Here is a 25,462-nt window from a genome sequence, read left to right on the forward strand (position 1 = left end):
TGCAAATAGCGTCCAGTGGGACAGAGGAACATGCACCGGGGACTTGGAGCCTTGGTAATTTGAGGTCCTGTTCCTTGTCACCTCCCTGCTTCCTGGGATGGGTTCTCAGCCACCTGCTGCTCCCTGTACCCTGATGTCCTAGGTCCTGCCCAGCCTCTCCCTCCCCATCCTTGCTCTGTGACTACTGCCACCTGGCATCCTCAGTGGGGTCTGGGTGGGGACGGCTGGGTGCGTGTGCCCCAGGGATGTTGGGGTGAAGTGTGGTGGTGGCTGTCCCTGCCCTGGGCTGGCGGCGCCAGGGCACGTCTGGTCTAGAGGCTGCGTATTGGCCAGAGTGAGCCTCTCACCCACCCTCATCCAGGTACCCAGCCCATCCTGGTGCACAGGCTTAAAGGGGCTGAGTAGGGGATCAGCAGGCCGTGGGAAGGAGAGATGCCTCACTCAGTTTCCCCAGAGCCTGCATCAGCTGGGACGTGGTGTGTTGGTCCAGTAGCTGGCAGGAGGGGATCCCAGTGGCTGGCAGCCCCAAATTGTGGCCCAAATTGCAGGACAGGGCCTCTGGGTGCCTTTAAGGATCTGCACTCACCCTGGCATATCCCTACACCCCAAGGGAGCACTCCCTCAGGCCAGCTCCGTACCTGGGGGCCTCCTCTGTCTCCTTCCAAGCTTCCGAGTCTGACTTGCCTTCCTCGGGCACTTTCCCCTGCATTTTAACGAGAGGCCCCACATTTTCATTTGTGCAGAGCCCTGCAAATGATGTGGCTAGTCTTGCAAGTTGGTGCAACTTATGGAAGCCCAAGGACGCTTTCTGCTCTTGGAATTACCCACATTTGTCTGTTCTTCCGCACTTGAACGTGGTGGGCTTCCAGGGGAGACGGGGCGGGGGGCAGCAAAGATGCTGGGCAGCAGAGCTCCACGCGTGGCCCCTGAGATGGAGGAGGACGGGGCTCCCATAGCGCTTTCCACGTGGAGAGACCCGAGCAGGCTCCCCTGCCTCAGGGTCCGTGTCCTCAGAAGGCCGCACCTGGGGCTGCCCAGCACGTTCCAGGTGCCTCGCTGGGGGTGCTTTCTTGTTCGATCTTCCCAACGACCATGTGGGTTGCTGTTTTCATTCCCATTTTACAGAAGAGAAGAGTGGTGCGTGGAGATGACCGAGGCGGAAACACCCGGGGTAGGTGTTCAGCACACGTTTGTGCTGTTTGAATGGACGTGTGGTAAGAGAGCGGACTGTCTGATGGGCTTTCTTGTTGAATTTCTAGCCATCCTTTCCCAATCCTCCGTGACAGAGGGGAAATCCATCGTTATCCTAACTGAGCACATTGTGGAGTCAGCGAGTGTGGCTCTGCCGCCAGGAGGTGGGGGTTTGGGCCGGCTTTGCTTGTGCGTCCCATTTCAGCTCAGTGGGCAGAAGAAGGTCCTCAGGGTCAGAGGTGTTAAAACAGAGGAACGGGCTGTGTTTGGAGGTGGTGAGCTGCTCGTCACTGGACTGTGCGAGAAAGGTGTGGGCCCTCACGCAGTGGGGATGCAGGAGGGAGTGGTTCCCTGGGGTTGGACTAGAGGATTCTCGCGTCTTTTGCAGCCGACCTGCTTCGCTGGCGTGGGTTTTACTATCTGCCTTCTTACCTAATGCCCCAGTGTTGGGAAGACAGGTTAGTTCAGTCAGAACGCTTTGAGGTTTAAGAAACCGCAGGCCTTTTGTTTGCTCAGCATCATTTATTGAGCACCTACTGTGTGTGAGAAGCCCTGCTGAGCGCCACAGAGGATTCAGAGATAAATGGGATAGTCCGTGTCCTCCAGCGTCCCCAGCAAGTGACAGCTGAGCATGCTGTATGCAGTGGGAGCACTGTGCGTGGGCCTTGCAAGTGCGGCCCACCTGCCCTCTGGGCCAGGGTGCTCGTGGGCTCGGTTTTGTGGGGGAGAGGCCACGGGGTCCCTGCGGCTGCCTCCCCCAGTTTCTGCCTTGTCCTCTCCCCCTTTGCACCTTCTGTGTTGTTCACTGTCCACCGAGGAGGGACCTGGGTGAGTTCTCTCAGCAGAGGGGTGTCCTGGGTGCTCCCTCGGACCTCTGAGAAAAAAATCTCTCAGCCTCTGTCCGTAGTAGACAGGGTTTGTCTTCCCTTCCCCTGATCAGTTGCCCAAGTGGATGGAAAGACATCTAGGGAACCGTAAGGAGTGGGCTCTCTTCATAATAGATGCCCTAAAAAGTAATGGCCAAGACAGCCCAATTTTCTGGAGCATTTGCTAAGCACTGTTTCATTCGGCCTCTGAGATCTCACAGGTGGGGTGGGTCAGGATCCCAGGCCCATCTGACTCTAAATGGCTTGCCCTTTGCACTGTGGAAGAGCTTTTCTAGGCCCCCGATGCTCTGTTTTGGGAGCTGGCCAGGCAGGGAATGTAGATGACGGAGGTGGAGTGGGTGTGGAACAATAGGGTGTGATGGAGAGTGTGGCAAAGCGGAGATCATGATCCTTCCTAGAGAGGCTGAGCCAGCCGTTGGTCAGCAGAGGGAATAGGACCCAGGTGACTGGATCTTCAGACTTTTCAAGCGAAATTGGAAGTTGGATCTATATGTTGCATTTCTTAATTCGACACGATGGGAACTAATTCAGAAATGTACAAGCAGCGCTGCCTAGGTAGTGTGCAAACCAAGAAAGCCATAGCGTCCAGCAGAACAGGCCTTTGAGCCACCAGTTTTCATCTCCCGCCCTGTTCCAGGGTGTCCACGTGGAAGCAGGCGTTGGACTTACACTAAGAAGGTCTTGACCGAGCCTTTAAGACCCGCTCTGAGTCCTGCTCCTCCAAGAGTCGTTGCCCAGTCGCCGCTAGGCTCCCTGGTTCTGACGTCCCGGTGAAAGGCATGGACGGCAAGCCAGCACTTCAGAGCCCAGCCCCTGTGCGTGGCTTCCCGTCTCCTGCCCCTGGGACCCCGGGAGTCTCAGCGTCAGGGCAAAGAGACGGGAATGGTCGCATGGAACCAGGTGGCGGGGGGTCTGCCCCCCCGGGTGTCCTCGCCTGCACGGGGAGGTGGTGAGGAGGAGCGAACGACTCAGGTGTTGGGAGTCCCCGCTTGAACGATCAGGTCTTGTGACGGGAGGGTGATGGTGAGGCAGCATGCTGGGACCGGCGTGAGCAGCCGGGGCAGGAGGTACCGCGGGGACGGACGCCAGCGTTCACCCGAGACGGGCCTGGTTCACCTCCTGGCTCAGCCCCTCACGGTCACATCACCCCGATCCTTGAAGCCTTGGTTTCCCTTCCCGAGTGGAGGTTTGCTGCCTGCTTTGCAGGGGCGGCAGTGAGCGCATTCCCCTTCCCAGGCGCGCTGGGGAGTTAACGCCAGGGCATTCTTGCCCACAATCTGTCTTTTCAGGGAGCACTTTCAGCACTCTGGCCGGGCTGGTCTTCGACTGGACGATCGTGAAGGACTCGGAGGCCGGCGGGTTCTCAGACTCCCACAACGCGCTGCGGTGAGGCGCCTCGCCTTTCAAGGGAAGCGGGAAGGGGTTGTCGCTTGGCTCTGTGGGCCGGGGGCTTTCATCATCGCCGCCGTCATCATTGCCGTCAGCCAGGAGCCAGGACGATTCCCAGGGTGGGGCCAGCGTTCCCCTGGACTGCTGAGGGAGAGGGTGTCGGCTCGCACAGTTGTATGGGAACCTCGCTGCTTCTGCAGCCCACCGGGGTGTGTGCAGTGGGAGACGGTCGAGGAGGCTGGGATGTCCAGCTGCAGAAGAGAAAACATCCCAGATGACGGAGCGGGTCACGGGGTGCAGGGGAAGGGTTGCGTGTGGCCCCAGAGGCAGCCCTCCCGTTGGGGTACGTTGAAGGGGAGACAGGTTTCAGCTGAGAGCTGTTCTAGCGGTGACAGCCCCTCACAGACGCAGGAGGCTGTGCTCCCCAGCACGGGGGACGCAGATGGCCTCCTCCTGAGGTGGAACCGTTACCTGTCTCGACACGTTTCAATCCTCCCCACAGCCGTGCGGGCTTGCATACCCGTTTTCTCTGCTTTTCAGATGTAGAAACAGGTTTACACCACCTGTCTCAGGTTGGTAAGTGGAGGAGCTGGAATTTGAACTCAGATTTATAGAAATCTTCACTATCCAATGTGGTAGCCGCCAACCCCATCCTGGCTGCTTAAATTTAAATAAGATAAAATGAAAAGTTCAGTTCCCCGGATGCACCAGCTACATTTCAAGGTCTCCTTAGTTCTGTGGTTGGTGGTTGCTACGTATTGGACAGAGCAGAGGTGGAGCATCTCCATCGTTGCAGCAAGTTCTGTTGGCAGGTGCTGGTGCAGATGCCAGTCTGGGCTTATATCCATGCTGTACTGCATTGCCTCCTGCTTTATTAAATAAAATTTTAGAGAGTATAGTCCCTTTTGGGGGAGGAAGACTTAATTTTTCAAAAAATTTTGCAGCAGTTTTCAGCCCACAGAAAAGTTGAAAGTACAATGGAAAAAGTGGATTCCCTGAACCGTTTGAGAGCAAGTTGTCAACCCGATACCCTGTCACCCCCAATTATTTTAATGTGCATTTACTACCACTAAGGACATCTTCCTGCATGTCCACAAGACAGTCATCAGGCTTAGGAAATGAACTCTGATGCCTACGGTCATCAGACCCCCTTCGAGTTTTGCCAGTTGTTCCCATTTTATCTTTTGTAGCAGAAAACCCAGCCCAGAGTCACCTGCTGCGCGTTGTCCTCTCGCTTTTAGTCTCCATCAGCCTGGGACAGGTTCTTGGTCTTTCTTTGACTTTCAGGACCTTGACCCTTGTGAAGAGTATAGTCCAGTTGTTTCGTAGGATATCCCTCATTTCATGTTTTTCTGATGTCCCCAGGTGGTGAGACTCAGAGCTTTGCATCTTTGGCGGGAACATCACAGAGGTGCGACTCTTAGGCTTCTGATTGCACTTACCGTGCCTTCGCCCGTCACTGATGACATCACTGTCACCACTTGGGTGAAGTGGCGTCTGCCAGGGTGCCCCACTGTGAAGTCACTCTCTTACCTCCTTTGCGATCAGTAAGTATTTCGTGGGGAGTTGAGAGTCTGGTCTTTTATTTACGCCTTCGGAAGTCCAGCTCGGGGCTCTAGGAAACATCCAGGCTTAGCTCATGGCCGTCTCCATGGCAGACATCCTCATGCCCTGACTGCGAGCCAGGTTGCCCTCCTGGGTCAGAGCTCTTTTGGGGCTGGGACCGTCAGCCCTTGCCTTGTGGACAAGCTCTGGAATTGCTGGTATCTCACGAAGCAGGGAGTAGGGGTTTTCCAGTCAGAGACCTGGATTCCGGTCCTGGCCTCAGTCACGGCAGGTAACCCATCTGAGCATCAGCTTCCTCCTCTTTCAGACAGAGGAGGAGACCATTAGTCGTGCTGCCCTCGGAAGGCGGCCGTGTGGGTTCGCACGCCGTCCGGGGTGCAGAGGCCCTCTCTGGGACTGGTGCACATGAGATGTTCAGGGAACGCTGCTTCCCTGCCCCTTTCTGCACCACCAAGCCCATCTCCTGCCGTGACAGCCCCCTAAGCTCCCAAGCACTTGGTGCTCAAGCTGAACGTTAACCAAAATCCAAGGTGCTGGGCGTGGTGGAACCAGAGTGTCCTGGATTTTCGTTAAATTCAGCATGTGACACCTAGTAAAACACGCAAGGGACTAAATCACGGTGTAGTGCCATGCCCCGCAGATCTCAGGGAGAGTGAAAGCATATCCAGTGGATTGCCCTTGTTTGGGTGGAACCGCGGGCTTATTTGTACATCGCAAGCTGCAGGTGAGAGACTGTACCAAGAGGGTCCCTCGAGCCAGCCCTGCTTACCAGGCCACGCTCTGGGGAGGGTCCACCGCATCCCGACTTCGCTCCCCACCTGGGCTTCTCCCTGCATCCTGACCCCAGGGAGGATAAGATGGGACGTGATCCACTCTTCCTGATGTCTGAGGGGGGTCATTGAGAATCATTTCCCAGAGGCAGGAGCTAGCCCAGAGGGGTGGGCTGGGGAGCTAATGGGCATTGCTCATGCCACCCTGGCTGGGTCTGTGGTCTCGGGCTGCTTCTTAGCTTCCATTGGCCTCACCGTCCACATCTGTGAGACTGAAGCATTTCAACTGAGCAGGCGGTCTTCAAATTTCAGTACCTGTATTTTACCATAATCACTTCTGGATTTTGATAAAATTCAGATTCCTAGGTTTCGTGCAGACAGGCCTGGGCCAGGGGCCAAGAATCTGCGTTTTTCACAAGGACGTTGGTGATTCTGATGTGGGGAGTTTCAGGGCCACATTTCTAGGGCAACACCACTTATTTGCACATCTGGCGCCTAGTAGGAGGTGCTGGTAGACGGTGAACGTGTTAGGTTCTTTGGTTCTACTTGTCAGGTGTGACGATATGTTCCTTTTCCAGAATCCTCGCGTTCTTGGAGTCTGCGTACATACTTCCTTCCTACGTCTCAGAGATGGAGAAGGCAGCCAAGCAGGGGGCACCGTCTTGGTGTCCGGAATGAGGACCGGGAGCTCCAAGCTCAAGGCTCGCCTCCAGGAGGCCGTCTACAAGGTGGGCCCTGGGGCTCGGGAGATGCTGGGCTTCCGGGGGCGGAACGAGGTTGACTGTCTCATTCACACCGTGTATACATTTCGTAGTGGAAATGGGGTGCCCTATCGTGAAGGTTTCCCTGTTGGTGGAGTGGAAACTTCAGGGTGTGACTCCAGATTTTTGTTGGTTTGGTTTGTGTTTTTGGGCCATGACTTGAGAGAGATGGTTGGGGCGCTGGACTGCACCATCTCTAAAGCCACAAAGCATTTGCTCCATTCTCAGTTTCAGGAGAGGTCCAGGAGCAGGGGGCTTTTCATTAACTAGCCCATTTTCAGCAAGCTCCCCCTGTCCTGGTAGAGGGACACGGCCGGGCATGTGGGGCTCTGTGTAGAAACCTGGGGGCTCCTCAGCGTCCTCCATGCCGCCTCTCCCTGCGCCCCCACTTGAGCCCCGAGGCTGGTGGTCAGATTTGTGGAGGCTAGGGCTCCTCACCCACCCCCCCGCCACGGCACCCTGGCCTCGCTAGCACCTGGTTGTCCACTGACGTCCCGCTATGAAGTGGGCACAGAGGGAAGCAGGGTGAGAAACGGGTTTAGCCACGGTCCTGGTTCCTTCTCGGTTTTCGTGGGTGACTGTCCCTCCTGCCCGTGCGTCCTTTTGAACTGCAAACCTGAGATCTTCCTTTTCTTTGCCTCCTTCCTGGGCCCGGGCAGGAAGGTTGTGGACCTCCAGCTGCCATTTCGTTTCTCAAGTGACGGTTGAGAGAAATCCTCCTCTGATCCGCTCTCTGTAGTGGTTTACCAGTAGTGTGGGAGTCCTGTAGGGTTTTGGAAACGTGGGACATCCGTGTCACAGGCACAAGCCCACAGTACTATGCAGTTAGTATGGAGACAGTTTGCTCTCTTTATCCTTGGCTCCCGGGTGGTTTGCAGGCTGGGCGGGGGCCAGGCCCACCGTGAGCTTGTCCTGCTTGTCGCTGGTCAGTGGGTTCCCTGCCGGCTGCGCTGGAAGCACCTGCCCGCCCAGAGGTAGTGCTCTGAATGGTTTTTTTCTTTTTTAACGTGTCGAAGATGTTATTTAACTTACTGTTAAGTGAGGAAACCTGTAACAAGGGGTTCAAAGGAGAATCCAAAGAATTCACGAGTAGATGCAGAACTAGTCGATACCCACAGGACGGTGACTGACTACACCTCCACCAGAGAAAATTCTGTGGACAAGAACCATCTGCTTTGCCATCAGCTTTCTTCAACTTGCAGAGTTGCCAGACCACTCAAAGTCCGCGGAAGGTGCGGGTCCCTCTGTAGGCTGCTGACCCGAGGGTGCACTGGACGGGACACGTGTGGTCTTCCTCCCATTTCAGCCTCTCACGGGTTTCCTGCTGGGAGGTGGGGTGAGAGGTGGGCGGGGAGGGGCCGAGGAGCAGGGCTGAGCACTTGTCAGAGACGCACGCCTCTCCCCCTTCCAGGCTGGTCTGCGGCTTCCCAACCTCCCTGGATTTTAGGGCTTTTGTGGGGAGAGACCCCGAGCTCCTGCTGGCCACAGTATGCAGGGATATCACTCCTGGCTCCTCACTTTTCTTCCTGTTTAATTACTATTGTAAATTGAGCTGTAACATACATAACGTAAAGTGACGTGCTCAGGACATTTTGGCGATGATCTCTGAACGTGTGCCTGCCACACACACGGGATCCCCTGGGGTTTGAGGGATCCCCTGGGGTTTGAGGGATCTCCAGGTGTTGCCTTGTTTATCACCCCAAGCTTCCCTGTCCCTGCATGAACATCCTGAAAAGTTCTAAAGATTCTCTTTCTTCTGCCCACATCCCTTCCTTCCCCGACCCCACTTCACCTTTTCTATCCTCTTCCTCATGTCAAGAACGTACGCCCTACAGAGGTCAGGCTGCTGATTTTGGAGAACATCCTTCTGAACCCAGCTTATGACGTCTACCTGATGGTGGGGACCTCCCTTCACTACAAGGTGCAGAAGATCAGGCAAGGGAACATCACAGGTGCCTCAGTTTGGTCACCATGGCCGAGGCTCCCCTTCTTCTTGTGGTGAAATACACTTAATAACATAAAATTTACCTTCTTAACTATTGTTAAGTGTGCAATTTTAGCGATATTGGTACATTTACATTGTTTTGCAACCATCACCACCATCCATCTCCATAGCTCTTTTCATCTTGCAAAACTGAAACTCTGTCCCCGTTAAACAATAACTTCCCATTTCCCCCTCCTCCCAGCCCCTGACAGCCCCCATTCTACCCTCTGTCTCTATGGATTTGACCACTCTAGGGACCTCATGTAAATAGAATCATCTGGTATTTGTCCTTTTGGCCTATTTCATTTAGCGTAATGTCCTCAGGGTTCATCCATGTTGTAGCAGGTGTCAGAATTTCCTTCCTTTGTCAGGCGGAATCATATTCCACTGACTGTGTCACCTGTCGATGGACGCTTGGGTTGCCTCCACCTCTCAGCTACTGTGAGTAATGCTGCTATGAACATGGGTGTGCAAATGTCTTCGAGACCCTGTTTTCAATCCTTGTGGGTGTAGATCCCTTTGTTTTAAGAATGTCAGAGGCTGTGAGCTTCACATTGGACTGGGCTTTGCCCCGGGTCTGCCACTGACCGCTGGGAGACCTTGGCGAGACAGCACCCTGCTGTGGGGCTCCGTTTCCCCATTGGAGCCCTGAGGTCCCTCTCCTCTGTGATGTGCTGTGAGGGCAAAATGAATTAACGGACACGGATTCGCTCTGGGAATTCTCAAGTGCTGTGTACATGTGATGCGTTTGATGTGGTGAGTGTTCATGCAGCATCAGTCCTCCTAAGAGTTAGTATTATCGTGATCGTTTTTTTGAAAGTTGGCACGTTTCATGGTCAGAGCACAGGGCGTCAAGGGTCTCGGGTACCAGAGTGTAGCACTCAAGGCCAGTCCGTCAAGGGTTGGGCACATGTCCAGGCAGGCGCCTCCCCCAGTGTGGAGGGCGACTCCGCCTATGATGGCAGGGTATTGTTTAAGAAGGACGTAGATGCTGCATCATCCAGGCAACTTGCGTTTTGTTCCTAGATGGTGTCCTGAAAGACACTGCCTCCACTGAGAGCCGTGGGTCTGGTCAGTCATTACCGTGTGGCAGAGCGCTGTGTCCCTCAGAAGGCCACAGAGGCCGAGACAGGCCCTCCTGCCTCTGGGCCCCGTTCTCGTCCACACGGGGTGTGCTGGTTGGAGACTCGTGGGTCCTGAGTGTCCCCGTGTGCTGGGCAGGCAGCGTCTGGCTCTTCTGCACGTGTCAACACAGAAGCGGGGAGGATGTTTCAAAGCAGGATTATGTAGGAAGCCGGGCTGGGGGTCCCGGCCAGTGCCTGGTGTTTACTCCAGACTTAAGGGAAGTGGGTTCTGGAAGCATAGGGACGGTCGTGGGTGTGGCTTTCTGAGACTCTAAAAGTGAAGCAGCTCAGAGGTGGACTTCTCAGGACGCTGATCCCGGGTCCTAAAGAGGAATGCAGCAGGGTCCGTGTTGAAAGGCCAGAGGTTTCTCAGAAATAAAGACTTAGACCTGAACGCTGACAAGAAGTGGTGTTGCGACCTGAAAGAAGGCGGTATGGAAAGGCCAGTCGTTGCTGACAACATCTGACCGTGACTAAGCATCTTCTAAGTGTTGACATTGTCATATTATAACCTGATGACTCTATGAGGTGGATTCATTAACACCCCATTTTACAGGTGAGGAAACTGAGGCAAAGAATGTCTGAAAATCACAGAGCTGTTGGGCTCCTTGGCCTGAATCACTCCTGCAGGATCAAGTGGTCCTGTCCCCCCAAGGAAAATAAGAACAGCTGCTGAGGATGACAAATAGGGCTTTACCTTCTCCCGGGCAAGGTGGGAATTGTCTCTTGCTTAGGGCAGATGAAGGCTGAGAGCTGCTCCCCACCCAGGGAGGGCAGGGCCAGTGTGGTTACGGGGGGTGATTTAATAAAGAGTCTTAGGAGCTCACCCTAAATTAGTTCAGGTGTCATGGCCCACAGGAACAACACGTCCCAGGGTACCCAGAAAACCTGTGGGTTTTGTCGCTGACCTACCATGCAAGTCAAAGAATTGGAGCCCATCAAAGATACCCCCAGACAGCAGATGGGCAAGTTGCCTCCCTTTCATCCATGAGATGGAAAATTCTTCCAAAAATAAGCACATCTGTGCCATTGATGGTACTGGGTGCCATGGCCCTGGAGTGGCTTCCAGATGGATGCTCTGGGAGAACTGAGGGGGATGAGCCGGCCAGGGTCCTCCACGAACAAGACACACAAATGGAAACTCACTGCCCACTAGTTTTAGATGGCTTGGGCTTTTTTCCTAAATTGAGATATAATTCACATCACTGTCATTTTTAACAGTTAGGTTTACTAGACAGGACAGTCAGAGGAAGGATGTCATTTCAGGGGACATGAGTGTCAGCAAATCCCTGCCTTGTGCGGCGTCCTGCAAAGGCGCAGAGAATAAGAGGCAGAGGGACACTTACAGGGACTTGTTAACATGCAGAGCCTTGTAACCCAAATTAATTCTTTACATTTTCTTTTCTTTCAGTTTTTCTTCCCTAAAAGTGTAATTTTTCTTCTTTCCTTCCGTATTTTTATTTCCCTTTGTCTGCCTGCCTTCCTTTATGTGGCAGCTTGCTTTCTTGCAAGCTCCTTTATTGAGCACCTGCTCTGCACTGGCACTCTGCTGGTGTGCGTGTGCAGTGGTCAGCAGGGCCGCCCAGGCCCCTGCCCTCCTGGAGCACATGGCCAGGGCAGGAGGAGAGCAGGCAATCCCATGATGACCCTGCCACATCTCTGCAAGTAGGGGCAGCCAGAGAGGGAGAGCAGCTCTTGGAGCCTAGAGCAGGGGTGTCTGTGTCGCCTAGGGCGGGGTTTCTAGTGGGGCCCTGGGTCTCTCTCCTCCATCCTCAGTCCTGTGGGCATTTAAATTGCTTACAGACGTGATGGGCACAGTAACCAAATTATTGGACAGAAGGAAACGTGGGAAGGACATGCTGGGTGAGGGAATCAGTGTCTGAAAAGAACTGGAGTGATTGGATTGGTGGACCTCAGTGAGATGAAAGGCGCTGAGGTTTGGAAAACGAACTGCCTGGACAGATGTTGGGCTGAGTTCGTGTGTCAAAGCCTCAGGCATTGAAGGGACTTGGAGCCCAGCCCGCCCTTGAGCCGTGGCTGCCCAGAAGTATACACACTGGCCTGCGTCAGCAGGGGCTGCAGTCAGAGGCAGGGGAGTGAGCTCCCTGTCCTTCTGGGCTCACATCCACCTCCCCAGGAGCTCCATGGTCATCCTGGAGCCTACATGGGGTGAGGGGTAGGGGCACTCTGACAATTAGAAGCACATCTGGAGGGTCAGTTAGGGTCGAGAGGGGTCAGAGACCGTGTCTACTAGAAGAATGTGGGTCTGCTGGCCTACAGAAGGGCAGCCTTGAGGAGGGCCGTTTGCCCTGTGCAGATAGTAGCAAGGCTGGTCTGGGGCCCCAGGAGCAGTCTTCCTCTGTTTGTGGACAGACAGTGACCTGAACACCTGCAAAGCCATCCGTATTCAGGGCCTCTTAGAAGCAGTGAGTTCTGCGTTCCAAGAGGTGTTTAAGGAGTCCATCAAACCAGCTCCTCATTTTCATTGTCTTAGGGTTTTGTAAATATGCTTGCACCTGCGTTGTGCAGGATCCTTCGAGAGTCAGTGTATTCATTTCCCAAAAGGGCCTTATTCATTTGGAGAATTTTAAACAAGGGAAGAAGGTAGTGATTCATAAAGCAGTGTCAAGTGATATTGCTTTGTTGAGCACTGGTGTTTTATTATCTTATTATGATGTGTGTCCTCGACGCACTGCTGCCGTACTCTGAGCACTGGGCATGTCATCTGCAGGAACCACAGCCCAGCTTGGCTGGTCTTCCCCTAGTGAGAGACAAGGAAATGGGCTGTATATGCCCTAAGGGATTCTTGATTCTGACGGCCACGAGAATCACCTGAGGGCCTGTTCAAACACAGGGCGCGGGGCCCACCCCAGATTTTGATTCAGCAGGTCTGGGGTGGGGCCAGTTGTTTGCAGTTCCCAGGTGATGCTTATGGTCCAGGGAGCATGCTTCAAGAACCCTCTGCTCCAGGGCAAATTCTTTTTTTTTTTTTGGATGTGAAACCTCATTTTTAATGTTGGCTTTATTCGATTTTATCCTGTGTTCTTACTTTCGCTAGGTGGGCCAAATAAAACAGATGTGTAGACCGTATTCGGCCCTGCAGCTGCCCCCGTGAAGCCCCTCTTTGAGACTGTGGCATGGATCTCGCTTTGTCATCTTAGCCGTCCTGACTTTAGGCAAGTTACTTAGCTTTTCTGAGGTTTAAGTTTTCCAGGGCAAATTCTTAAGAACTTACTGGAACACGCAAAAGATACCCCAGGACAGGAAATAGGCAAGTCGCCCCCCTTTCAGAATTCTCATCAGAATTCCTGGGAATTCTGAAGATGCTCCAGCTGAAACTCTTCTGGGACGTTGCCCTTGCAGACCCTGAGCTGGGCCAGTGGTGAGCCAGGATAGCCATCTGCGGTTCCCGCATCCTCCACCCTCTCCCGTGCTGGAGGGCTGCAACACAGCCACACTTACAGGCTTGGTGAGTGGGTCATCTGATAGGAAATTCCAGACTCCAGAGAGGGCATGTAAAATTGCTCATGCTGTCTTTGGTTTGAATCCCAGCTCGGTCAGCTCTGCTTACCACCAAGGGACCACTAGCAAGCTTCTCGTCTTGATTTCCACGATTACCCCATCTCCAAGATGTGGGCATCAGTAGTGCCTGTTTCAAGGGTTGTTGTGGGGGTAAAATGGGGTAATGTGCACATAAAACAGCAGCATGGTCCTGCCACATCTTGATTTTTCAGTCAGCAGTGGTTATTTATATCAAAAGTACTTGTGGTCTCTATCTGTGGGGTGCGGAAGACTGACATAGAGGTGGAGGGTTTTATAGAATCTGTTCTTTCCGGGGAAATTGTTTTTCATCCTGGCCCAGGGTGGGCGCGTTCTTTCTAGAGCGTGCCACAGCAGGGAGACACTGATGGATGGTCAGGATAGCAACAGAGAAAATTCTTTGCAAGTTATTGACCCAGCGTCCAAAACTCGGTGGGAGACCATGGACCAGCGGCTTTTTGGAAGGCCCAGAGGATGCACAGGTCCAGTGAGGCCACCCTGGACCCCTCGACGCGGAGGCAGAGAGCTCACTTCTGCGATGAACAGAAAAGGGTCTCATGTTGGTATTCTGCAAGCAGTCAGCAATTTGAGTCAGAGGCTGTGGTTAATTTAAAAAAAAGAAAAAACAGCTTATGGCAGTCAGGAAAAAACTGATTGCCTCTGAAAATTCATGGCGAGTGTCAGCGTCGTCCACAGGCATGGAGAACAGTGCTGAAATTTAAAGTGTTGGAGGGCCGGCCCTGTGGCTTGGTGGTTAAGTGCGCGCGCTGCAATGCTGGTGGCCCGGGTTCGGATCCCGGGTGCGCATCGAGGCACCACTTCTCCGTCCATCCTGAGGCCGAGTCCCACATACAGCAACTAGAAGGATGTGCAGCTATGACATACAACTATCTACTGGGGCTTTGGGGGGAAAAAATTAAATAAATAAAATCTTTAAAAAAAAATAAATAAATAAAAAAATAAAGTGTTGGAAAAATTTAAGCAAAAGAACCCCAAAATCAAGCAGCTGCACTGACAGCAGGCCCCAGAGATTTGGGGTGGGGTTGACACATTGGCTCCCAGCGTTTCCTGTCTTTGCTGTCTCTCTCTCCTGTTTTGTTCTTATTTGTTTCTGGGTGGCCAGAACTGTCAATGCCTTCCGACCAGTACGAGCTGCAGCTTGGAACGACATCCGGGGCCCTGAGGGAGCCCCGGGCCGGCCCGTGGCTGTCTTGGCCCAGCACACGACGATGGTCCCCGCAGTGCAGCTGGAACAGAGCAACCTGGTCCTCGACCACAGGAGTAGCCTCTTCCCGGGCCAGCGTGCCTACGCACACGTGTCCTGCATGCAGGAGATCTGCTGTTTGGAAGTCAATTCATTTTTCTCTCTGAAAGCTGGGCGAGGCTAGAAATAGCCCTGTTTTCCCCAGAGGTCTGAAAATCAGAAAGAACGGAAATAGCGACAGGGCTGCGTGGAGTCGCTCACCTCTGCGGGTGACTCACTGAGAGGCTCCCTGGGCTGGGAGGTGGTGGGAGCGGAGCTGCACTCCTCTCTTCCAGAATCTTCTGTGGTGCTTGTGGCCTCATCATCCAAGGGGCCTGGCCCAGGCTGTTTCCACACTGGCACGTGGTTGTCCCTGTCTCAGACTCATTCGTGTGCCCTGTGTGGTCTCCAGTGTCCCTTGCAGAGATCCCTGTGCTGTTGTGGGGAGCGCAGCGTGGCCTCTGATCCTGGAAGAGGGTTCTGCTCCGCTTGGCCTCAGGCGGGGGCGTTTTCACCCCTCTTCTGTCCTTGTGACGACATGACGATGATCCAGCCTTCTTAGCCGAGCTGGAGCCGCCAGCTGCCTTACTTGCTGTCTTCTGTTTTGTTCCTTAGCTAAGAATCCAGGTATCCGCATGCAGGGTGCGTCGAGGTTACCCAACAGCCCCATCTATGTGGTCGAAGGTACCTGGGTGAGTGCAGGCATCCTGGGTCCTCCTTGGTGCTGCTCAGTGGTGATTACAGGAAGTACAAAAATAAAATACAAGCAACAGCTCCCCAGAAAGTGCTTCACTCTGGGCAGCACTGCCAGCCGGGAGGCCTGCGCACATCGGCACCTGCCCCCTCGCCAGGTGCTCCCCCGTCCTTCCCTGTGGGTGCACAGAACAAGCGGAGGGTGGAACGAGGGCAGGTGGGTGGCCGGCTCCGTAGCGAGAGGAATGGGAGGGGGCAGAGTCAGGGAGGGCTTTGTCTCCTGGTTTTTATACTGGGGCTCTGTCCAGACCTGACTGTGGCTGTGGCTGTCTGGAGGTTGGGGACCCAGAGGTCAGCTCAGTTAGGGAGGGGCCCCCAGTGGTCAGCTCAGTTACGGAGGGGCCCTGAGGTGAGCTGACAGGTGGCAGATGTCTCGGTCAGAAGGGGAGGCATTTGGCCCAGAGGTGGGGGAGGAATCCGCAGCCTTGGAGGACCCCGAGGGGCACAGCCAGGGCCTGGGAGCTGCCATAATACATGACCCGGAGAGATGTCCGGAACACAGAGTCCCCCCAGGTCACCGAGGCATCGCTTCCTTTGATCTGAGCTGGATCACACGTTGAGTGCACTGAAGTGGTTCAGGCAAGAGAGCATCTGACTGACGTGCAGCAAACCCCAGGGTCCCCTTGTTCGCTGCTACATGAGACGGCTGCTTGCAGACACCAGGGAGGGTAGCTCTGTGTGTCTCAGGAGCTGCATTCACTCAGAAATGTTTTCCTAGTATCTCTCTGTGTGGCCTGTGCTGGGCACTGGAGTTCCAGGGGAAGGAAGATGAGGTCCTTGTGCTTGGTTTTGTGGGGAGAGACCAGTGAAAACAGGCGGTGATGGGACAGTGGGGAAGAGCTAGTAAATGTGATGCAGGAGAAGGGCTTGTGGGAGATGATATTTGAGGCAGATGTTTCTCAGAAGCTGGTCTTGTGGGAAGATCGTCCTGGTAGAGGGAACGGCTTGGGCAGTGGTGTGGGGCTGAGAAGTCACACGGCGTCACGGGGGTCAGGGAGCAGCTGGCGTGGCATCGTGTGTGGGGACCAAGGGAGAGGCCTGGGAGGGTGGGGCCACTCACCCTGGGAGGGCGCTCAGTGCCAGGCTTCAGAGCGCAGACTCACTGGATTCAGCGTAAACCTGCTGTGGATTCAGGGGAAGGCTCACTGGACCCAGAGAGGAGACCTGCTATGGGATCAGGTGTAGACTTACCATGGATTCAGTGTAAACCTGCTGTGGGTTTAGGGCGTAGATATGTGGATTCAGGGTATAGACTGGATTCAGAGTAGACCTACTGTGGACAGGGTCAGGTTAGAATGAGCCCTTGAGCAGTCAGTGCAGGGTATGTTCAGGCTTGGTCCTGAGGAGTCGGCGAGATCAGCTCAGGTTCCACGGGCATCTGGTCTTACTATCTTTATCAGCCAGTCATTTTCCATGAGGAGTGCAGGCGAGCAGTTGTGGGGTTCTCCAGGCGAGCAGTTGTGGGCCCTCCAGGAGAGCAGTTGTGGGGTCCTCCAGGTGAGCGGTTGCGGGGCCCTCCAGGTGAGCAGTTGTGGGGTCCTCCAGGTGAGCAGGTGGGGTCCTCCAGGTGAGCAGTTGTGGGGGCTGCCAGGTGAGCAGTTGTAGGCCCTCCAGGTGAGCAGTTGTAGGCCCTCCAGGAGAGCAGTTGTGGGCCCTCCAGGAGAGCAGTTGTGGGCCCTCCAGGAGAGCAGTTGTGGGGCCCTCCAGGTGAGCAGTTGTGGGGTCCTCCAGGTGAGCAGTTGGGGTCCTCCAGGTGAGCAGTTGTGGGGGCTGCCAGGTGAGCAGTTGTAGGCCCTCCAGGTGAGCAGTTGTGGGTCCTCCAGGTGAGCAGTTGTGGGGCCCTCCAGGTGAGCACTGGTGGGTCGTCCAGGTGAGCGGTTGTGGGTCCTCCAGGTGAGCAGTTGCAGGTCGCAGTGCTGATGGTGCTTGGTCCCATTCTCTTCCTCAGCTGCGTGCCCCTGTGTCCTGAGTGGTCAGGCTCTGCCATTTGCTTGTTTTGTAGTGTTCACAGTCCACCCTGGTGACAGGTGGGTACTCGAGACTGGCCGCCTGTACGAAATTACCATTGAAGTGCTTGACGAGTCTGGCAGCAAGGTCTACCTGTCAGACGTGAGTGCTCGCCTCGGGCCCTGGTGGGGTGGTGAGGTGGGGGGTGTCTGCTGGAGCAGCTGCCCGGTGAGCAGCCCCAAAGCACCAGGGGCCCCCCACAGGCAGGCCGAGTTCAGGTGCTCCCCAGTAGTGCTGCGGTGTCCACGGGAGTCAGTCGTGGGATCCCTGGGGACGTCGTAAGCCTGCGAGTCTGCGCACCGTGGCCCTACTTTCTCTAGGGCAGGGGCAGGGAGAGGAGGCCTCGGGCAGCAGGGTTCAAGGGGGCAGTGATGGTGAGGTAGCGTCTGCCAGGTGTCCTCCTGCTCCCTTCTCGTTGGCCTGGGGATGTCACAGCTCTGAGAATCCATCTTTTCCTGCTCTGGGGAGGATTAGGGAGCACTTCCCGAACTCCCTGGGGCCAGTTATAGGGCCAGGAGTACCTATAAGTGTCGAGAAGTCCTGCGTGACGAGGCCAGCCTCAGTTGGCTCTCTGGCTCTAGAAAGGAGCGTCAGACGGGCAGATGGAGAGGAGTCTCAGCCATGGTTGGGTCCTTTATGAGAAATTCTCAGGGTCATCAGTTAGGATATCCAGGACCTCCCTCAGGTGTCTGAGGTTTTAGAAGAAGGAGGCGCCGTTTCCCCTTCGGCTTCTTCTCAGAAGTCATCACTTGCTCATGTCATTAAACAAAGACTCAGTCAGTCACCTCTCCTTTTGGAAGACGGCTCTAAGGGATTTTGATGCCGTTTTTTTGTATTTGGTGGTGTCCTTGTTGGGACCTCAGGGCCTGAGGAAGCCGACAGTAGGCTTCAAACCCCCCTGAGCACCACAGAAGTAACTCCTGTAAACAGGAGCACCGGGTCATCGGGTCATGCAGGGAGGGCGGCTTGGGAGGGGCAAAGGCCAGAGTGGTCAGGGCACAGTTCCAGGCCGTCCAGCCCGTCAGCCGGCTTCGAGGTCTCTGAGCCTCAGACGGCCCCTTGACCTGGCCTGGCTGCTGCTTTCGGGTCATGTTGCTTCTTTCCTGCATTCTGACTTTCCTGAGTTGTTGAGAAGCACCTCCCTCACCCATCCTGCCTTGCCTTCCAGAACATCTGAATTGAAACCGTGCTTCCTCCTGAGTTTTTTGAGGTGCTCTCTTCTTCCCAGAATGGGTCATGCTATCACGTCAGGACAATAAAGAGGGGCCAAACGGCTGTGAAGGCGGCCCTTGCCTCCCTGGTAGACCAGGCAAGTGGGCGCCTCCGTCATCTGCCCCGTCCCTCCGTGGGCAGAAACGCTGACCCAGGCTGGACGCGAGCCCTTGGGGAGTCGGGGGCCCTGGGCTCAGCCTCTGTGCTGCTCTTATGGTGCCGTGGGGGTCCCTCCCTCTGTGGGCTCACAGAGGGTGGCTGGGCCACCCTTTGGGTTTTCCCAAAGGGGTTTTGGGTTTAGGGACTTTGGGTTTTCCCTGTCTGCACACTGAGACCCCCTCTTCCTCTGCCCTTTGCTGGCCCCTGTAAAAGTGAGCCTGCCTCTCTGAGACCAGGGCTAGGAACCCTCGCTGAGGAACAGAGTTGGGCCCGTGTGTGCAGCTGGGCACCAGCCAGGAGCCACGAGGATCCTTTGGCTGCTTTGGCTGCTCGGTCTTCAAAGTCTTTTCATGTTCCCCCCGTGTTTAAAAGGTCGATCAGTTTTATGTGGGAGCACTTTTTCACCGATTGGAAAATTGGCATGTGTGTCCCCGTCTTTCTACCCTGCACAAAATCTGTGAGAGGCAGCAGGATGTGGCAGAAGGAAAAGGCCTGTGAACCAGGCAGCGATTCCTGCCACTATCCACCACTTCAGCTCTGGGGTCTTTGGGCAAGTTGCTTAGTGCTCCGTGCCTCAGTTTCCCCATCTGAAAGTGGGTTTGACCACATCCATTCTGTCAGGGGTGCCGTGAGGATGAAGTCAAGCAGCGTTTACTTGAGTGGCTGTTACAGAGCCATGGAAAGCTGTCTCCAGGGGCCGGCCCAGTGGCGCCAGCGGGTAAGTGCACTCGCTGTGCTGCAGCAGCCTGGGGTTCGCCGGTTCGGATCCCGGACGCGCACCGATGCACCACTTGGCAAGCCATGCTGTGGCGGCGTCCCATGTAAAGTGGAGGAAGATGGGCACGGATGTTAGCCCACGGCCAGTCTTCCTCAGCAAAAAGAGGAGGATTGGCAGATGTTAGCTCAGGGCTGATCTTCCTCACAAAAAACAAAAAAAAAGGAAGCCATCTCCATGGAGACGGGGAAGGCTGCAGGGTATCTGGTGTCTTCCTTCCTCCTCCCCCACAATCACAAAGTCTACCTTTGTGACCCAATCCCCAGGAAGGGGCGGGGGTCTGCCTGACTGGGAAAACAGCTGAAGACCTGGTAATCATGGTAACATGCGGTGCTCTCACCCCCTTGTAGGATGGAGGGGTCCACATGTTACAGGTGCCTGTGTGGAACCAGCAGGAGGTGGAAATTCACGTCCCCATCACCCTCTATCCCAGCATCTTGACATTTCCGTGGCAACCAAAGACGGGTGCAATAAAGGTAACTGGGAGACCCCTTGTCTGGGTGCGTTCCTTTGGGTGTTTCCTTGGGATTGGGGCTTTTGGTCCATTCTCTTCCTTTTAATATTACCTTCTAGTAGTCAGAGAGAATTTAAAGCAAGAGTCTATGCTTTCTGTATTTTCTGAGCTTTCTATCACAGCAGTGTATTTTGGTAATCAGAAAAAAACCCTGAAAAACAAAAAAGAAAGCACAATAAAAATTTAAAAATTTGCAACACAGATTTAACTTCCACATGGATTCTTTTTTGTGAATGAATATTGTTTTCAGAAAGCAGTGTAAATGTACTTAGAGAAAAGTGTGAAGTTGAGAGGAAGATGTCCCCAGCCCTGTCACATACCAGGTGCTCTTGGTCTTTGATGCTCACGTGCCCACCTGGCGTCAGTCGGCAGGGACTGAGTCCCCTCGGGGCTCGAGCCCTGTGGCCACACAGGCCCCGTCGGTCCCTGCTGTCTCGCTGGCAGTGATGGCAGGTGTCCTGTGTGTGCACTGAGACCCGCTGCCCAGTCACTCAGGTGTGTCACCTTCCTGGTCCCTCTCGGGTCCTGGGGTGGTGGCCCCTGCCCTGGGAAGCTGCTGGACGGTCATTTACTTCATGGCAGAGGACTCGGAGAAGGCAGGCGTGTGTCCCGGGAGGGAGCATGGTGTCTGCGCAGGGAAGCAGCGTCCTGCACCTGGCTCCATGGCAAGGACCTTCCATGCCAGCCTGAGCTCTGAGAGGTGCCCTTGGGTGGTGGGGCCACTGTCCTGGGCGTGTGCATACATGTGTGTGTCAGCCACAAGGTCCCCAGAACATGAGGACCAGAAACAAGCCAAGGCGGAGGGAGCGAGGGGAGAGGCATCCTCCAGCCACATGTTGGCCGATGCCCCGTTTTTCCCTGCGGTGAGGGGATGCTGACCGTGAGTGTGAGAGAGAGTGTGAGGGTGTGTGTGTGTGTGAGAGAAACAGAGAGAGAGAGGCAGGGCGGCTGATCCGATGATGCTTTTCCTCCCCAGGCCCACGGCGGGAGTGGGAAGGTCAGCTGGTCTTCCTCAAGCTACATGGTTGCCATGGTCACTGTCAAGGGCGTGATGACCACAGGCAGTGATGCTGGACTCAGTGTGATCCAGCCTCGTGACGTGCAGAACCCGCTACATTTTGGGGAGATGAAGGTGAGACCTGGGGCCAGGACAGCCCGGGTGAGGCTCGCGTGGTGGTCTCTATCCGCCCCTCTTAACTGGCCCTCAGGCGTCATTCAGAAACACCCTTTAGCCGTTTGTCTTGTGCTTGGTGTTGGTGCTGGCGTTTGCGGGCGAGGGGGTGGGGGTCTGGCCCCAGCCTGGCCCCTGAGGAGCTCACGGCCACGTCAGGAGATGGACGTGACATCCCATACCAGGCAGGGGCTGGGGCCACCGAGTGCTGGGTTGTCAATTCACGGTGAAAGGGAAGCCCCCAGACTCCAGGAACCCCGGCCCCGACTCCTTTCCTCAGACTCCTGTTCAGATGCCACGTCAGGAGTTCCCTGCCCGGGCCCCACACCTGGCTTTTGACCGTCAGTGATGTGGGACCAGCTCCCTTAGCAGAGGCGTGGGTGGGAGTGGTCACCTGCCGCTGAGCCTCTGCAGCCCCGCCTGGGGGCCTCCTGACCCTGACCTCACCCATCTATGACTTCATTCAGGGCAGAGATGGAAGCTCCGTACGTAGTGTGTCCAGTCCCAACCTTCTCTCACAGCTTTTGGGCGTCCATGGACAGGTTGTTCTAGTCTTTCATTGCGGTCCGCATAGACACACACTGCCCTAGCTAAAGATGAATCTGATTGTCGTATAAGGAGGGTCGTAGCCGAGACCCTTTAGCTACAGCATAATTGTCAAATATTCGGATAAACTGTGACCGCCTGGCCCCTCCCCCTCCCAAGCTTCTTGTCGCAGTAAACGTGCCGCCTTTCACGGCTGCTCAGCCCAAAGCCTGAGGACAGTCCCTCGAGGGGCAGTGTGTGTGGCGGTAAGAACCTGGTTTCTGGGGCCGGACTGCCTGGTCCAGACTCCACCGTCTCCAGCTCAGGCGAGTTCCTTACCCCCTCGGGTCGGGGTCTCCGTCAGGTAACGAGGTTGGTAGTAGAGCCTTCTGAACAAGGAGGCTGAGAGGGTTGAGTGAGTTAGCGATGTTCTTAGAACAGGACGTGGAGCGTGGCGTTTTGTGTTATGTAAGTGTTAGCTGTTGTTGACAGTGCCTGCCTCTCACCCCGAACGCTGGCCTTCTTTGTAGTGCCCCAACATTGCCGGTACGTGCCTCAGGACCTTGGCATGGACCATCTCTTCTTCCCAGAGTGTTTTTCCCTCAGACCTTTGTGTGGCTGCCTTCGACATGGCTCTCAGGTCTGAGCTGCTGTGTCACTTTCTCAGAGAGGCTTTCCCTGACAGTGCTGTCCCTGATGGTCACCCCAGTCCGCAGCACACACTGTCATACCCCCAAGCTCAGTCTTCCCGCGACACGTCCTTAGCGCCCCGCAAGCAGCAGCTCTTAGTAACTCCGAGCAGCGGGCCCTTCTTCTCCCCTGGAGGCCAATGACCCCGCCCTCCCCTGTTTTCCAGGTGTACGTGATCGAGCCCCGCAGCATGGAGTTTGCCCCGTGCCGGGTGGAGGCACGAGTGGGCCAGGCCCTGGAGCTGCCCCTGAGGATCGACGGCCTCATGCCCGGTGGGGCGGGCGAGGCGGTCACCCTGAGCGACTGCTCCCACTTCGACTTGGTGGTTGAGGTGGAGACCCAGGGTGTGTTCCAGCCGCTCCCAGGTAAACCAGCCCTGATGAGCACGGGCCAGTCAGCAGGACCAGGGCTGGGCTGCCTGGTTCTCAGCCCGGGCGCCCCAGAGTCCTGAATGGAGGGCTGGAGGCAGCAGGGCTCACAGCAGAGGAACGGCATTTGTCCCCTTGTCCACCATCAGCAGCGGTCTGGTCTGGATCTTACCTTCCGTGTAACCTTTGGCAAATCACTTGGGTCCGTGAGCCTCAGTCTTCACGTCTCTAAAATGGGTGTCATCCTGTAGACTACGTGTCACAATGCCCATTGCGATGCAGGAGTGCAGTGGGTGTTCCAAATACGCTGTCAGTGGGGGTTGTGGCTAGTGACAGGATTGTGCCACCTCTGTGACGTGCAAGGCCCACCCATCCTGAGCCACTGAAGACGTGCCCATTATCTTTTCTCATCAGCACCCTTGCAGGTTTTGGTGGTGATGTCGGTGGTGATGGTGGTAGTTGGTTTATCGAGTGTCACCCCTGCCAGGTGCAGGCGAAGCTCTTTGTGTGTGTGACCTCACTGCATGTCACCACCGGGGGAGGAGGAGCTGTGGTTGGCCACGCATCAGGCGAAGAGACCGAGGCTGTGTAGCTGCCCAAAGCCACGCAAGGGCACAGGGCGGGCTGGGATGCAGATCTGGGTATGTCTGACCCTGACCCTGGGGCCTCAGTCCCCCGAGAAGTGGGGCCAGCCAGGGGAGTCGGCCCAGGGCCAGCGGGGGAATTCATCTCCAATTTGCAGATGAAGAAACCTGAGGACTGAGGAGGCACTGAGGGAGGAGTAAGGTTCGGGCGGGGGTTAGAAGCACAGGGACCGGTGCTCAGTGGGCGGGGGCTCCTGGACCGGGGCCTGGAGGGGCACGTCCGGGGGTGTGGGCACACACAGTGGGCCCGGAACAGCGGAACCTGTTGAACCGTGAGTTGTGGACGCTTCGGGGGGCTTGGACGTCAGTGTCCAGGCAGTGGGGAGCGCTGACGGTTTTGGAGCAAAGGAGTGACGGCATGAACCTGGTGGGGTTTGGGAAGCCTGGTTAGCAGAGGTGTTCGTAGGATCGCCCGTGGTGCCAGCATTTCCACACCACCGCTGGCGTCGTGTTACTCGTGGAGCTGTTTGAGCGTGAACTGCGCAGGGGACGGAAGGGACATCTCTGAAACATCACCAAGCAAACTGCATCCACGTCCCTCCCTGGAGGGCACTGCTGTGTCCTCTGACCGTCCAGGAGAAACTGAGCTGTTGAGATCTTAAGTGTCGCAGCAAGGCAACCATTACGGATGGAGGAAGACGAACGCAAGGGAGAGAGAGGCCTGCTGGTGGCAGGAGAGGAGCCCGCTCCCCATGCACCGCCCCCACATGTGTCCTGGGGAGTCTGCAGCCTAGGCACCGGTCAGCGTCCAGAAGGTCCCGGGAATAGAGGACAGGGTTTGGAATTCCACCGTCGTGGGTCTGAGCACCGCTTCCTCCATGTATTGGCTGTGTGATGTCGGGCAGGTTGCCCAACCTCTCTGAGCCTGGGCTTGTCCATGTATAAAATGGGGATACCAGCTGCTCGCCAGCTGTGTGGGCTACAAACGAATGTCCCTTAGCCCAGTGCACGGTCATTTTTCAAGGAGTTTGGTTCTGAAAAAGCAGCCAAGACAGATGTCTCGTGGCACCAAAATTTCCCTTGGAAAGCTACTTAAATGACACCCAGTGCGGAGCGTATGTGGCTTTGTGAAGGCTGTGTGCAGGGCCCAGGCTGTATGAACAATCTGTGTCTTCCGGCCTGCAGCCTGGTCAGGGTAGAGAGACACTGGCTCATGGAAATCCCTGGAGTGAGACCAGGCGGGGTCAGCAGACTGCGTGCCACCTGCCCTGGTGGGGCACAGGAGGCGCGCGAGCAGACACATGGGGCAGGTGCGCTCCCCCCCTTAGGCTGACAGTCCCGTCTCCCCCGAGCGCGTGCCTGAGCTTGCCCGAGGTGGGAGCACACGGGATGGGACTTGTCCCGGTCCCTGGGCGGGAGCTGCGCCGGGGCCCTCCCCCAGCACCCTCTGGGCAGTGGGGGCTCCACCCTCTTCCTGCTGGACGTGGCTGCTGGGCTCACGTTCCTGCCTCCTCACCATGGAAACCCCCTTGAAAGCCCCTTGGCATGTAAGCGTGAGAGGGAACCCCTCCATGGAACCCCCAGCGTTCAGACTTGGCCAGACCGCCTGCCCGGAGGGCGGCCACACCTCAGCTCTTGCTTCGCCCTGGCCCTTTCTCCGCGTGCCGACCCGACTGGTTTTCCGCAGCCTGTTCACTGAGCGCCTGCTAAGTGCCGTGCTCCGCGGGTTCCCTGGTAGACACGAGACGTCGTCTCACCGTCACGCCCCTTACAGCCTGGCAAGACAGGCGGTTCAACAGGAGTTACGGGGTCTGGGCCGGAGCGCACCAGCGGGTAAGCGCAGGGACCTTGGTACAGTTCCCCTCCTGGGTGTGTGCCCAGCAGACATGCCCAACCGTGTTCCCCAGAAGAAATGTACAGAAGTCGGGTGTCCAAGCGAGCTTGGGGGTATCTGGGAAGGCTGCTCAGAGGAGGTGATAGCAGAGACATGAAGGATGAGATGGGGAGAACATGGGGGAAGAGTGTTCCAAGGAGCGGGAGGAGTGTGTCAGAGCCTGGCGACAAGAAAGGGTGTGGCTTGCTTGAAGTTCTGGCCCGGGTCAGTGCTGGTGAGCCTGCCCTCCCCAGGGAATGCCGGGTGGTGGGAGAGCCTGGTAGGCAGGGAGCTCTGAGTTTTCACGCCAAGCAGGCGTGTGGCAGGGGATGGCTTCGTGCTTCAGGAAGCTTCTCTGTGGTGCCCTCAGAGCCAG

At 55.9% G+C, this 25,462-nt stretch overlaps 2 protein-coding genes across 4 annotated transcripts in view; both read left to right on the forward strand.

The window, feature by feature from the left end:
- LOC101392669 (nuclear pore membrane glycoprotein 210-like) overlaps nucleotides 1-17,204 on the forward strand; it is a 62,415-nt gene extending 45,211 nt beyond the window's left edge. Inside the window, exons 6-14 of one of the 3 annotated variants that reach the window (XR_015552333.1) lie at nucleotides 1,126-1,171; nucleotides 3,368-4,878; nucleotides 6,382-6,531; nucleotides 7,581-7,796; nucleotides 8,384-10,384; nucleotides 12,731-12,848; nucleotides 13,036-13,141; nucleotides 15,071-15,306; nucleotides 16,609-17,204. The gene's annotated coding sequence lies outside the window, so the exon portion shown is untranslated. Of the gene's footprint in view, nucleotides 1-1,125; nucleotides 1,172-3,367; nucleotides 4,879-6,381; nucleotides 6,532-7,580; nucleotides 7,797-8,383; nucleotides 10,385-12,730; nucleotides 12,849-13,035; nucleotides 13,942-15,070; nucleotides 15,307-16,608 lie in introns of those variants that run through there. The other 2 variants (XR_015552332.1, XR_015552329.1) reach the window with 2 other exon arrangements.
- A 3,625-nt stretch (nucleotides 17,205-20,829) lies between these two features.
- Nucleotides 20,830-25,462, forward strand: part of LOC106800309 (nuclear pore membrane glycoprotein 210-like) — a 50,887-nt gene continuing 46,254 nt past the window's right edge. The window contains exon 1 of the mRNA XM_087431699.1: nucleotides 20,830-21,007. Within this exon, the coding sequence (XP_087287825.1) occupies nucleotides 20,897-21,007 (111 nt within the window). The 5' untranslated portion in view covers nucleotides 20,830-20,896. The remainder of the gene's footprint in view (nucleotides 21,008-25,462) is intronic.

The sequence above is a fragment of the Ceratotherium simum genome, chromosome 5 (genome assembly GCF_057802395.1).
Source record: "Ceratotherium simum simum isolate JZ-2026a chromosome 5, ASM5780239v1, whole genome shotgun sequence".
NCBI lineage: Eukaryota > Metazoa > Chordata > Mammalia > Perissodactyla > Rhinocerotidae > Ceratotherium > Ceratotherium simum.